Source organism: Danio rerio, chromosome 4 (genome assembly GCF_052040795.2).
Source record: "Danio rerio strain M-AB ecotype USA chromosome 4, GRCz13ab, whole genome shotgun sequence".
NCBI classification, from domain to species: Eukaryota; Metazoa; Chordata; class Actinopteri; order Cypriniformes; family Danionidae; genus Danio; species Danio rerio.
Window position 1 is genome coordinate 24362955 of NC_141024.2, and position 15999 is coordinate 24378953.

At 34.2% G+C, this 15999-nt stretch overlaps 1 protein-coding gene across 8 annotated transcripts in view; it reads right to left on the bottom strand.

Annotated features, from left to right (window-relative positions):
- The window catches only part of usp6nl (USP6 N-terminal like), a 108362-nt gene that overhangs the window by 24491 nt on the left and 67872 nt on the right, over positions 1 to 15999 (bottom strand). For all 8 annotated transcript variants that reach the window (XM_087247089.1, XM_087247088.1, XM_087247087.1 and 5 more), the window contains 3 exon segments: positions 11847 to 11929; positions 4535 to 4571; positions 3185 to 3265 (listed from right to left, as the gene is read on the bottom strand). In XM_087247089.1, coding sequence (XP_087103215.1) covers positions 3185 to 3265; positions 4535 to 4571; positions 11847 to 11929 — 201 coding nt within the window.

The following is a 15999-nucleotide window of genomic DNA, read 5'->3' on the forward strand; positions in this document are numbered from 1 at the left end:
CTGGATTGTTTCTTTCACAGCTCTCATCAAAATGTTTCTACTGTCATTTGTCCATGGTCCTCTGATGCAGGTCAACATCCACGTTTATGGATACAAAAATATTCTAATAAACTGCTGATACTTTTAAGCAGATAGTTTATATAGGTGAAATAAATTCAGATGTTTAACTTTAAAGTGAATAAACTTGAGGATCTTAACATTTTAAAATACACTACATGACAAAAGTCTTGTCATCGATCCCACTCATAAGAGCAACAAATAATAACTTGACTTCTAGTTGATCATTTTGAAAAGTTCGAGAAGGGATTGTTTTCCGATGAATCATCTGTTGAACTGCTTCTCAATCATCACAAATACTGCAGAAGAATTGAAACTTTATATGGACCAAAGATTCTCACAGAAATCAGTCAGGTTTGGTGAGGGAAAAATCATGGTTGATTTGGGGTTACATTAAGTATGGGGTCATGTCAGCGATCTAAAGAGTGGATGGAATCATCAACAGTCTTAGGTATCAAGACATTTGTGCAGCTCATTACATTACAAACTACGGGGAAGGTAAATTCTTCAGCAGGATAGCGCTTCTTCCCATACTTCTGCATCCACATCAGAGTCCTTAAAGCAAAAAAGGTCAAGGTGCATGGTCCATGATTGACCAGCCTAGTCCCCAGAGATGAACATTATTGAGCATGCCTGGGGTATGATGGAGGAGGAATTGAATATGAATCCAAAGAATCTTGATATCCTCTAGGAGTCCTGCAAGATCGCTTTCTTTGCCAATTCAGTTTACTTTATTGATTAGGTTATTGGAGTCTTTGCAGAGATGTATGGATGCAGTCCTCCAAGCTCATGGGAGTCATACACAATATTTATTCTTTTTCCACTGCACCATGACTTTATATTCTATACTGTGCATTATTTCTGTTAAATAACAAGACTTTTGTCTTGCCTTGCCTTAGGCGAAGTCAGACCTTACTTTCCTAAGGTAATAATTAAAAATCAAGATATGATTATATTTTATTTGGGTACAATAAGCATAATCTAGAGGGGTTTGCCTTTCATATAAGCCACTTTTGATACCAAATGATCAACTAGAAGTCAAGTTATTATTTGACTTGGATGTGCAACAAGACCTTTGTCATGTAGTGCAGATAGAAATTGCACAAATAACTACCTATAATACACTGTAAAAATGCTGGGTTACACACAATTCCTTCATGTTGTTCCAAAACAAATCAATTTATTTAATGTAATTATTTTAACAAATTTGAGTAGATTAAACATAAAACAATTAGGTTATCCCCCAAAACACAGCACATTTTAAAGTAGTTTGAACAAGCAACAAAAATAATTTGTTGAGTGTATGAACAATAAACAAAAACCCTTTTTAAACGCAAAAACTGGTGTTTAAAACATTTTTAGATATATTTTTCCAATTTAAAAATTGATAATGTATCCATTGGTTACAAACAGTAGCAACTTATCTTTATTAAAAAAAAAATGGCTTTGTATTAAAGAACTTAGCAAAGTTTTGATTAACTTATTTTAATCAGGTTTTAACTAAATTTAAGTTCATTTTTTTGGCTTGATTTCAACTTCAAATAACTAAATTAATTTAACATAAAAAAAAAAAATAGCAGCTTTTTTATGTGTGACCTTGACGGTTGAAGATCAAAAAGGATGCAAAATGGGATATAATTATCTGGAAATCTTCATTTTGTTTCCTGAGTGAACACCAATCCTGAATGCATCTTATTCTTTATCAGACAGACGGAGAAGAACAGACTGAGTGCTGACCCTCCACTTCTGAGCATGAGAAAATTGACCAAATTGCTACATAATTATTCAACTCTTGCCGTCATGCAAAATCTGCCTGGTGTTGCTAAGCATTTTTGATTTAGATTCGAATGTCTGTGCTGTCAGTAAGTGAACTATGATGATGTTCATGCAGAAAGTATTAAACTAGACATTCAACTGTTCACTAACAGCTTAATGTCCAGAATAAGTGAACACTTTTAATTTTTTTTTTAAATCTGGACATATTGTGGGAGCTGTCTCATTAACACTATCTGGCTTATATACATTTTGTCGCTGATTTCCAGACATTTCTGAAACACCCTCTAAACAACATGATTTATTTTAATTTTAATTTTATCTCAAACACCAACGAACACAATTTATTTGTATTTTTTTTAGAAAACATGATGTTCAATAATTCAATTCAGTTTGAGTCTGAATGTGTTTTTAGCAGTGATTCACCAGCTTTTTTGTTTAAGTATAGACAGACTAAAATACAGACTTTTGAAAACAGACGTGGCTATCCACAATCACTCTTTGATTGAACTTCTGTATTATTGCCCACCGTTCCCTGATTTGTCAAGCCCTAACACTCAGAATAAATACATATTTTACATTACTGCAAGGGTTGGAGTGGGAGTATGTGTTAATAAAATACAATTTAATGACCAATTTAGTAAATAATATGAATAATACTCTGTATAATTACTGATTTTACATTACTGTGAGGATTGGAGCAGTGGAAGGCTTTGAAAAAATACAATTTTATGAGTAATTTAATAAATAATAGTAATAATACTCTGTATAACTACTGTTTTTACATTACTGTGTGCTTATTTAATAAATATTATAAATAACTTCCAAAATAGGCACATTCCCAATGAAAGCGAATGTTTATGTGTCATACATTTTAGGCTATTGTGAATGGAGATAGTGATTTTCAGCCTGGAGGAGGAGCGTTTTTATTCTAGAATGCTTTTTTTAAACGAACGCACACTTGTGCAAATGCCACCTTGGTGTAGACACTATGTAAACAAACTAATTGTAGTCATAATAAGTAATAATAATTAGTTCTACACAAAGCAATCAACTGCATCAGCATCACGCTACACCTTATTCACCGTGAACCTTTCTCCTTTCACACAGTTAGTAGACAGAAACACAACTGAACACACTAACAGCTGCCTGTAGATGTTCAAACACCAGACAGAGGTGGACAGATTTAGAGCAGCTGAAGCAGGACAGTGGTTTTCTTAGGGGACCAGTTCAATGACGCCTGTTTCGCAGGACAAAGACAGCCGAAGGGAACTGCAGCCATTCACACACACAATATGAAGGAGTTTCTCCAAGTCCTTCAGAGAGTTACCATGTGTTTATGAAGGACACTTACCTTGTCGCTGTTCTTGTATTTCTCCCAGCTCTTCAACATTTTCAGCCATTTTGTCGTTCTCTCCACTTCCAGCTGCTTTTGCTGTGAAGACGAAATGCAAACACGTCGCAATATATTATAAAAAAGGACAAACATCACCTTAATGTTTCATCTAAGTGAAGTTTAATGAAAATGGATTCCAGTGAGATTCATAAAGTGGTTGTAGACTAACAGCCCTATTCAAATCCTAAAAGACGTTTCAGATATTTATTTCTTTACATAATGACCTCAGAGAAAGCAATGTTTTTTAATTTACAGCTGATTATCACTTTAGAACCTGACACTTTAAGTGCTTTTTGTCATGATGAATGTGTGATAAATGAAACTTAATTTGAATATGAATCATCATTTTTTTGATGATAAGAGGATTTTTTCGGTAGCCGTGGGTAAATTTAATAGCACTTGCTTTTATATTTTGTTTTCTAATCCAAAAAACAGTTATTAATTTTGATATTATGTATTCTGCAGTTGCAAAGGGGGAAATTATATAGTAAAATAGAGCTATTGGGACATGGATATAGAAAATTTCAATAAACTTGACTTTAATTATATGTGTGAGAAATCACAAGGAACAAAAAAGCAAAGATCACTAAGCCAACAAATAAATTAAACATATAAATAAATGATACAGCAAAAAGAATTAAAAAAAAAAAGCTAAACAAACATGAAGCAAAAACAAAACAAAACAAAAGCACTAAAACAGAAAACAAATACTTCAAGCACAAAGCAAACAAAACAAAAGGAACAACAAGAAAAGCAAACAAACACAAATGGACAAAGTAATAGAACACTCATGGAAAAATACAAACATAAAACAAAACACACGTGTAACAAATCAAACAAAAAAGAAAAAAAGAAAACAAAATAGTAGAAACATATATATATATATATATATATATATATATATATATATATATATATATATATATATATATATATATATATATATATATATATATATATATATAACATATATATAACATGTATACAACATGACTGAATATTCTCTTTATTAATAATTAAAAAATCTTGTAGGGACAATGGCTTCTTATTTATTTTGCTATTGGTGAAATAATAATGTGTCTTCAGTATATTTTTTTAATTAAACATCACATTTCCTTAATTTAATGAAGAAAATATAAATTGTCTTAAAATGCAAATTCGAATGAATCGAAGAAAAAAATAATAATTTGGTTGGGTGAATAGTTTGTTCAGATTTTTGTTGCTTAAAAAGCCAACCTATTGTTAGGTGAACTATTCCTAAGTAGATCAGTTATGGTGTGACAAACACAAGCACAGTATTAGACTCACCTTTTCCTCCACTATGTCATACACAAGCTCACCCTCACTGTAAAAAGACAAAACACATTAGATTATACACTGTACACACATGCAATGGGAATTAAATGTAAATACAGGGTTTTTACTTCTTTCCCAAAGTAAAATTTAAGCATTTTCCAGGTTCATTTTCAAACTTTTTTTTCAAACACGTAGGGATGTAACTATTTACCTTGAGCCAGTTGAAAATTGACTCAAATGTGACAATTCAAACCGGTAGACATGTTGAAAGAATCAAGATACAGTTTTTGAACAGAGACAGCGCTGTGTTTACAGCACATTGTAAATGTGCAAAGACCTCAGCTTATGGCAGAAAACATCGATAGGCTGATATTTTATATTTAAAGCACAGTCACAGTTTTAGTTGTTTATATTATTGAGTCTTCTTTAGTTTGTATTATTATTATATATTAATAATATTATTAATAAAACAAAATGATAGGGCTCTTTCACCTTAAATTTTTCAAATAATTTAGTTAAAAAATCGTGACTAAATTACGAATCGTGAGATTAGTATCATGAATCGTATCGAATCATGAGTCAGGTAAACGTTACATCCCTACAAACACATAATTACATATTTTCATACTTCATCACATTATATCAACTGTTTTTTGTTTTAATTATACTGTACTATACTCCATTATACCATGAAATACTACAAGGAAAAATTTTGATGACATGTTCAGTCCAAGCCCAACACTGAATTATTATAAGTCACTCTCTTAAATATGATTTACTCAATCTTAATTGGTTCATATTCCATCCTAAATTGATATTTATTTTAATTTATACAACAGTTCTGTCTGGTTCTTGAATCTCATAGGCTGATAACCCTGCAATATTCTGCAAATAACAGCACTCGTACTGTCTCTTCACCATTCACCCTTGTGTATCACTCCGCCCAGGCGCCCACATATATGGACAAGCTGAGGACACTCTACAGTTTAACAAATAATGCTGCTGATGAACAACATAATGCACTTTTGAGGCTTTTTCAGGTGAGCATGTATTTGTTTAGATTGCAAATATGCAGTTTATTTATAAGGATAGTTCTATTTTTTAAATATTTATCATTTCTGAGCATCGGATTCAGTGCAAAGGCCACCATCAGACTGTCTCAGCAGACCAAAGAAAGTGACAGTTGAGGTTCCACCACAAAATGGCAACAGAGAATGCATAATAAGTGCTTAGGGAAGAAAAACAACCTAAATTTCAAACTACAGCTGATCAAATCAAAATAGATCAGGTAAGTGACATTCTAAGTCCATCTCTGTCTTTTGTATTTTGGAGTGCTCTATTTATACCACAGAAACTGGTAGTGTTTGCTTTGCTCTGGCTTTTTTGGGGTTAATTATTGTGAAATCCAGATTGCAACAGAGAAATACTCTGTAGATTGATGGCATTTCATGTCGTTCAGCCTTATAATCTTAAAATGTCAGCAAAAATAACCTGTTTTTGTCATTCCTTTAGACATTACACTAGAGAATCATTCAAATACTAGCTCTTAAGTAATGTCGGTAAAGTAGCAAAAGTTTCTGCTGTTCTGACGACAGCTGCAGATGTGATTAAAAGGTGGAAGAAAGTAGTTCCTCATACAAAAGAATTTTTGAGACCCTCCATGTTTGATTTTCCTCTTTATATTCACGATTATGCCGTCAAATTGTTATATAAACGCAATATCACACTTGCAGTGCAATATGGCTGTAAATCGGCACTGGAGGGGGGCACTAAGAGACTTGGAATTTAATTATAAGACACCAGTGCTAATATACAGCCATATCACACTGCTACATGTGATATTGCTCATTTCATGAATTGTTCACTCGTAAAATGCATGCATTTTGCTTTTATAGATTTGCAAAAGCAATAGGATTGGTTTGAATAATTAGTTAAATCAATAATTACGTAAGCAACACAATTACATTTTCAAGCAGTTTTAAGCACTTTGTCCAAAAAACAATGCATTTTTCACACCTTGAAATTTATAGATTAAAACTGAAGCATTTTCAAAGATTTCCAGTACCTGTTCGAACCCTGGTAAAAACAAATTTAAGCACTAATCACATATAACTAAAGGCACAAAAATGCTTGCAAAAAAATAAGTTACAAATGACAACATATAAAATAGAAAAAAAACAACAACAAAACAAAGGAATCGCAAACAAAAGAACAAAAAGTTAGTCCGACTACACTGTACTGTCAGAGATTTATTTCTCCTATTTACAGTACGTCTCAAACAGCTACCAAAGTCTGCTCGCTCTTCATATAACTTGATGGCCAGAGAGGGAGCAAAACCATAACCAATAAATCAAACTCTGCTTTCAGCTACTGACGTCAAATTGTGGTTCCTCGCATGTGTATTACTGAAAAAGGAATGAGTTTGTTCCACAGGAAGTGCATGGCTGGATAAATAAACATAACTATTGGAAATGACAGCTCTGTGACCTGAACCCATGAAACTGCTCAAAGTGTGAGATCTTAGTCAGCTACACAAACAGGAAATGACTGTTTCCATGGCGGACATTTTGGATCTGATCTGGGATATTCATGAGGTAACCTGGGGAAGTCGTGACATGACATCGTGGCTGTGTTCCAAACCCTAGTGAGCATCCTTTCTGTCAACACAGGGAGTTTCCTTTCTAAAGCCACATTGTGGTGGAAATGCATTATTAAACTGCTGCATATTTGTTATATTAAGTTTATTATTAAGTTTAATTTAAGTTTACAAGCGGCATGGTTGCTCAGTGGTTAGCACTGTCGCCTCACAGCAAGAAGGTCGCTGATTTGAGTCCTAGTTTGGTCAGTTGGCATTCCTGTGTAAAGTGTGCATGTTCTCCCGTTGTTTGCATGGGTTTCCTTCGGGTGCTCAGGTTCCCCCCACAGTCCAAAGACTATAGGTGAATTAGATAACCTAAATTGGCTGTAGAGTATGAGTGTGTGTGAATGTGAGAGTGTATGGGTGTTTCCCACCGAAGCTTAGATCAGGCCCAAAAAACGAAACTCGACCCTACCCGAGCCTGTGCACCTTGTGTCCGAGCCAGAGCTGGCCCCACACATACTGTAATTATGATCCTGAGCCAGATTTAAACCTGACTATTTTCTTTTATACATGGGCCGTTATAAAAGACGTTCTCAGCTACAATTCTTAGTTGTCTGAAGTACCGAAATGAGTTTAGATTTATCTAAATGAATAATGCAACAACGAAGAAGCATGTAAGCTACATTGTTTGTTTATTTAGAATGGATAGTAAGAAAAGAGGATATTGAATGCCGACTATCGTCCTTTCTGCCATGGCAAGCCTGCTTCATGGGTCTGATCATTTTGAAAGGTCCCATTTTTTGCTATCACCTCTGTCACATTGCACGCGCAAGAAGAGCATGTTTTTTTTTCAGCTAGAATTCGGTGCTGGATACATTTTTGCTGCTGCACAGGCTCATTTAAAGTGACAGTGCACATTGAATGACAGTAAAAAGTAGCAAGTTTCTGCTCTACAAACATGCTGTGCATGTGCTGGTTCAGCTCTGCTTGCAAGTGTGGCGTGAATGTGTGTCAGTGGTGGAGATGCTGTTCAGGAGATTAACATGATACACGTTGCTAACTTTGCTAAAATATTCATAAAATATTTCAAACTATGGCCTAGCTTTCCACTCAATTGGGTTTATTAAGTAAAAAAAAAAAACACAAATACTTGATCACAGCCCAGCTCGAAGATATAAAATATCTGTCTGGGCTTGGGCAGAGAATTTAAACTTGATTTCCCAGTACTAAGTTGTGGCTGTAAGGGCATCAGCTGCGTAAAACACATGCTGGAATAGTTGCCAGTTCATTTCACTGTGGAGACCTCTGATAAGTCAGAGACTAGGTGTGTACAGTGTAATAACTGACCCGCTGGTTACCATATTACTGGATACCATATTAAGAAATGTATAATAATAATAATAATAATTTTAATTATTATAATAACAATTATTTTTTAAAAATCAGTAAAAACACACAAAAAAATGAAGTAAAACACAAAAACAAAACAAGTTAAAAGCAAAAAAGATAAAAGAAAAAAATAATCCCCAAGCAAAGGACAAAGCAATAAAAGCATAAAAACAAATCAAAAGGGACAAAACGCGAACAAAGATGGGACTAAAGACAAAATAAATCCAATACAGATGATAAAATAAATATTTATTAAATATGAAACAATAAAAGTAACACAAAGCAAACAAAAAGAAAAAAAACAAAGCAAACCAATCATACACTTATAAGATAAAAATAAATATAGATCAATATTAAAATGACTACCTTAATGACAAATGTTTACATGTACAGTATTTATATTTGATCCAATATTTTATATGTCAAACTATTATATTTTAACTATATAACTATATATATTATTATTATTATTATTATTATTATTATATCAAACATTCATATTGTACTTGTCCGAGTTACTGTTTCTTGTCTGTCCTGTCTTATTTGCACTTAATGTTGCTTACTCTTAATGCTGTTATTGCTCTTACTCTTATTTTTATTTTAGTTTATCTTATCTTATTTTATTTCATTCTTCTATATTTTTATAGTAGTCCACAGTCCTGTGTTAAGTTGTCAATTTATGTTGTTTGATGTAGCACCTTCTTCCTGGAGGAACATTGTTTTGTTTGACTGTGTACAGCACCGTATATTGTTGAAATGACAATAAAGCCAACTTGACTTGCCTTGACTTGACTAAATAAGATACAAAATTTTTAAACAAAGAAGTGAAAAACAAAGCACCATCCAAGAAACTAAAATGTTAAATTTGTTAGCAAAAAACATAAAAAAAGACATATTTGTTGACAACCTTTTTTCCCAAGAGTAATACGAGACAAAGACTGGACAACATGGGTGTCATTAGATACTGAAAGTAACCGCAGGCAACATTGTTGAAAAAAAAGACTAAAACATGGATCAAAAAAAGATCAAAAGGACCCAAGATACATTTTTGTTATAATACAGTGCACTGCGCAGTTCATTTATTAGATGAGTGGATCAGAGGTTGTCCATTCATAGTTTTCAGTCTTGTGTCTGGCACAGTTTTAGTTTGTTTTAAGCCATAGGGCTTGTCAACTGTGAAGTCAAACCCAGCTCCTTAGGTGCTTTTCTCTGGCCCTTCAAGTAGTCTAGTGTGAAAACGCAACCCTAAAATTAAATTAATTTAGTTAGACAATGGGCCCTGGAGTTATGAAATGAGTCGCAGTTAATAAATGCTGCAGAGCAGAGAACTTTCCCGTGAGACAATGACTGAAAACATGCTGATTTTTTTTGTTTACTTCAATCTTCAGTTTATTTAGCCATTTACTTAAGTGAATCTTTGTCTTCATGTGTGTGTTGATATGTTCAAAGACGAATGTCATTATAAGATAAGATTGTTTTGGGGGGTATTGTTTTGTCAAAAAAATCTTAAGTCAAATATTGTGAAGTTAAAAGATTTTGTTGTGTGCAGTTACAGCGGGGGAAATGAGTATTAAACATGTCAACAACAAAAAATGATGCAGGGAAGTATTGAACACATGAAGAAAGGGAGTTGTGTAAAGGCAGTGAAAGCCCAGACAGCTGAAATCTCTCAGCAGTTCTTCAGCAACCCTCTGACCTTCCAGAGGGCCTTCCTCACTGACCTTCCTCAGTGTAAATGTAGCTGTTTCAGTTCAACATCTATATTAGCAGAAAGATGAAGATACAACCACAGTAAACATTTCAGCAAGACAAAGATCTAAAAAAACAACACAAGCCAAGGAAACTCAAATGGTTTCAGAGAAAGAAAATCAAGCTATAGAATGGCCCAGCCAATCACCTGACTTGAATCCAGCAGAATAAACTAAAATAAAGATCATATTTGACAGACGAAACACACAGAACCACCGAGATTTTTAAACTCTGTTGAACTGGAGAAAGAAATCACATCTGAGCCATAGATGTAACTTCACTATCCATATAACAGGCATCTTTAAGCTGCCATCACCTAAAAAAAAAAGCATTTTATAGAAAGTATAAAATATGCTTCAGTATTTCAGTACTTTTTCCATGTGCCATTTAATTGTTGTTACACAACTAATTTTAAATTTTTTTTTGTTTTGTTGTATTTTCACTTGTGTTGTTTGTGTCTTAACCAAAATCTGGTTCAATTCCATGTTAACAGCTCCTTTAGAAATATTATTCCCAAGAAAAACGTGACATGTTCAATACTTATTTTCCCCGCTGTAAGTCCCATCAATCATGCAGTACTCTGTCCACCGTTGATAACTAATGTGTCTAAAAGAATGTAGTTTTAGACAGAGTAGATTGATTGTTCTACTGATACCTAATATTCTTATAGCTAATATGTCAAGTCTTAATTGATTCAACGTAGACAAAAATTCTGACTTTTAGTCAACTAAAACTAGACCAAATAATGATTCAGAGGACTAAAATATTGCAAACTAAATGACAATTTTGTCAAAAGACTAAGGAAAAATTTGCTATCAAAACAAAACATAATAAAACATATAAAAAAAACATAAAACACAAAACATAGGACAAAAAAAAGAACCAAACGAAACAAAAAAACAAAATAACACATAACAAACAAAAAACTAAACAGAATAAAAAAATTCAACAAAACAAAAGCTAAAGCAAACTAAACTGAATGAAAAATAAAAAAATAAAAAAGAGCTTGACTGACAAAGGAAACAAAAAAGAACAAAATAAATTAAAGATTAAAAAGCCAAACTCACTCTCTCTCTCTCTCTCTCTCTCTCTCTCTCTCTCTCTCTCTCTCTCTCACACACACACACACACACACACACACACACACACACACACACACACACACACACACACACACACACACACACACACACACACACACACACACACACACACACACACACACACCTTCCAAGTGCAAAGCAAAACATGTCTGTGCTGCTAAATCAGCTCTGTCTCTGATTTGCTTACACTTTGTAGTACATTTCCAGTTTGTAACTCATTGCTCCATCTTTTTTAGTATTTTCTCTCTCCTGCTTGTCGTCTATCTTCCCCTACAATTACAGAGCCCTGTTCTGCCAGACACATGTGGCACCCTATAAATATCACATTTTGCACTGCTGTTTAAGGGGCCTCGGTAAACCACAAACCTCCCTGCCAAGAGGACCAGAAAACAGGAGAGGGCAACGGAGCAGACGAACACCAAGATAAGACTCTGAGTTCTTCCCTACACCTGGGCCTGAAGTGTAAAATAAAATAAATAAATAAAAAATGTAAGTTTCTTACTGTAGGAATCCAAAACGGTCCACTGCTTTATACAGTTCAAAATTGGTCTCCTCCCACGGCTCCACCTCCGCTTTTTCTTTACCCTGAAAACACAAATAACATCAGTTGAGGGATCGTTTAAGTGTGTGTGTGTGTGTGTGTGTGTGTGTGTGTGTGTGTGTGTGTGTGTGTGTAGTCGCTGAAGGCTCAAAAGTGTTTGGCTCCAGTGATCTGTGAATTTGTTGTTCATACATATTTAAGGCAGGTAATGAGGGGTGGGCTGAACGTGGACAGCTTCAGTACACCACAAAATAAACTATACAAACAGCAGAAATAAAGAGAGAAGGTGCCTCAGGTTGGAAAAAAAAACCTTTACAACCTTTAAAATATTAAAAAAACCTTTAGTGTTTTTTGTGTCATTGTTTACTAACAGTTTTTCTAAAGTTAACTTTATTCAGAGCTGATTAGAGTGGAGAAAACATTTAAAGTTAGTTTTGTAAAACATTTTCCACTCTGGTATTATAGGATTCACTATAAATATTTAGTTTTATATATTAACAGGGCTTGACGATAAGGACGGCTCAATGGCCCGATGCCAGTATGCGAGGATGATCGGGACAGTAGATTCTGCCTTGTCACTAAAGTTTAATTTGGCTGAGACTGTTTGTCAATTGAGTGCAAATAGTCTTGAGGTGCTTTCACACCAAGACGTTTCTTTCGAAACCTGTCTCGTTTGACATTTGTAAATCTCACAATCACACTTGGATCCTCGCCAAATCAATCGGCCAAGATCGCCTGAATGAGGTGGTCTCAGCTTGATTGACATGAACTCTGGAGCAGATGGATTGTAGTAAAAAAGCTAAATGAAGTAACAAACCAGGCTATATCTCAGTGTATTACAGTCGTATAATAGTGCTGTTGATCCATTATGAAAATTGACTGAAGTTACCATTTGATCATTTTTCTATATTTTCTAATATTTTGTATTAGGCCTATTGTTTTGTTCATTTCTGCACTGATACATGGAAAGAAAAATCAGCATTGATCTGCTTCATAATCTGACTGCAGTCTCGCTTTATCTGTTATTTCTCTCTATAATTTAAGCCTATAATGCAGGGGTAGGGAACCTATGGAGCCACATGTGACTCATTGACCAAAAATGTGTGGCTCTCCAGCTGTCTCTCTTTTATAATATTTTAAAGTTTAAAAAATGAAAACTGTCACTAGAAAGATTGGGGCTTTTTCCTCAATATTAAGTAGTCTATACACAGTTCAGTCCAGCATCCTCCCCTTGTAAGTTCAGACTTCAGAGTTTTATATTATAAGGGCGTACTCACACTAGGTACAGTTGCTTTGAACCATGCCAAAGTGCAATTGCCCCCCTTCCACTCTCCCTCAATGGCCTGCACTCACACTGCATTTTACCTTCTGAACCTGAGCATGCTTACGTCCTCGATGATGTGACTGTTCAGTTTAACAGGACGAGAAGCACAATGGACATAGCTAGAGTTCTATTATTTTAATTGTTTGATATGCAGTGACAAGCAGTCAAATATTTTGATAAACAGATCAGCCACATTTGACGCTCATTTACGTTCATGTAAGTCATTGTGCAGCACATATTAGGTGATTTTCTGAAGGTGGCAGCTGTCGTGCAGTGAGGGATGTGCATATTTAATGAACTACGACAGTTTGCGTTCATTGAAAAGAAAATATAATTAATAAAATCATATAAAACAGTCCCTTAAATGTGACGTTGTGCCTTTAGTTTCCCACTCAGGCACGCTTTGCACTCACACTACAAGCGTAACACGCCAAAGCTTAAACTAACCGCTCTATGGCAAACTTCCATGCCCAGGCGCAGTTTGGAGCACTCACACTTGTCAAACGAACTAAGAAATGGGGGTCAAACACGCTGAGGCACTGTTCGGATAGCCCTGTGTGAGTGCACCCTAAAAAACTACCTACTGTACACCATAAACAATTTTTGCTGCCTTACATTATTTAGTATAAATTAAATATTTTTTTTGTATGAATTAACTTTTCTAGTCATCACAATGTACTCATCTCATCAATCAAACAGAGTAAAAACACCAAGTTAAACTTTGTATAACGTATCAACTTTAGTTTATGTCTGATTAAATATTAAAATAAGTTAAAGCACCATAATAAAATGTTGTCTTGAATTTCTGTCATTATATTTTTAGTGTGTGAATGAGTGAAAACCTCAATGTTAGTATTTATTTTCAGCTCCAGCCAATAACAGAACAGCAACTACTGGGAAGGAGGGGATAAAGAAAGTAAGGGCCTATCTGATAAAACTTTACAACCAATGCATAAAATAAGTGTAATTTATCACACATGTTTGTTTGCGATGTGTATATTGCATATACTATTATTGCAATCACAATAACTTCATGATAAATTGTGCAGCCCTAGTCTAATATGAATGGTCAGAGAAACAGCTATGGCCATTCTAGAAGTTAACAGATTCTGGCAGCTCCAGAGTTAATAGAATTGAGAAGCCTGGAGAATGAGAAAAAGAAAAATGTATTGACAGGAGTGATTTAAAAAAAGTATAAAGAAAATTGAAACTCAGACACAAAATATGAGTAAAGCCAAACCAAGGGCACACGCAGTCATTTATCAGTGTCTCTGCTTCTCGTGTGTCACGGGCATAAATCTACTGTGGGATATGATAATCTGATAGCATGTCACCGTGACACGCATGGCTGTGGACAATATTACGGCTTGTGACAAACACCAAGGACACTTCTCTCCTCCTCTGCTTTCTCTCATGACTCTCCTCAGCCATTTATTCCCCCACTATTGAATTTGCAAGAACAATATTGCACGCAATAGCATGTTTGAATTTGTGTTTTATGATATTTGAGTAACATCTGACATTTAAACAATGAGGGAGCATTAAATGGCATCAGTACTTGGGCACATTCACACTTCCCTTCTTTCACTTCCTTCTGTGGTAACTGGATGAAAAACCTGAGACGGCAGTGGCATGGGTTGTAGATGTGCTGTTTTTATGGATGCGTGCTTTAAAGAGGGTTTATTTATACACATTAGCTCAAAGTTATTGTAGTGTAACTGTTGTGTCAGCACATAAAATAATAACTGTTGTGTCAGCACATAAAAAAGCATTAAAAAGCTTGTTGAATGCCATAGCAAATCATTAAAAGATATTTTTTGCTACCTGGATAATCTGAACGAATGACTGACTGACTGAATGAATGAATGAATGAATGAATGAATGAATGAATTAAAGAAATCTGGAAAAAAATCTGACTCAATAGATGTCACTTAGAAGTCTTTCAGCCAATAACATCTTATGTATAGTTAGGTATCCTACTAAGTTACATGTGCAATCTTCACGAAAACTGACACAAAAGCATAGTTTGATTTTAAAAATATTAATCTGTAAATATGTTTTTGTAAGCATGTGTTGCACTTTAAATGAGAAAAAATAAAAATGAGTGATGAATGTGACAAAAAAGTCAGCGAGTTTACAGTATACAACCTACTTTGCAGAAATTCTGTGAATTAAACTGCACAACTCAAAAGAAATAATGATAAATCAAAGGATAAAACATGGCTCTCTATAGAACAAAAATGATTGACTTTAGTATTTTTTTCATTTATGAGGAAAAAAAAAGTGTCGTTATGGATGTGACACCTCTCCGTTATGGATGTGACAGATGTGAAATTGTCACTAGTGTGATTTTGGTAAATCAAATATAATAGTTTAAAAACACTGACAGATATATTTTTAAGTATTTCTAAAGTACTGTAAAACACTTGCACTCACAAAAAAAGGTTTTGGTATATGGTGAAAACTTTTTTCATGGCAAGGTTGACATTTGCATCAAATTATTCACTTGCAAAGTTTCTTATAGTCAATTAAATGTCTGTTGAAGGAGCAGTTTCAGCAGATATTGTGCAGACAGTCTACTAATACTCAAATGGACCATCAAAATAAAGTGTTACCAAAAGAACAAATGAAATATATCTCGAATCTTCAGAACAAACAAACAAACAAACTTTTCAAAACAAACGAACACAAAACAAAAGTCAAGTAAGTTTTCAAAGGAAAAAAGAGAAACAGAGAAAAAAAATTAAAAACACAACTAAACATTAAACAAACATATAAACAAACAAAACT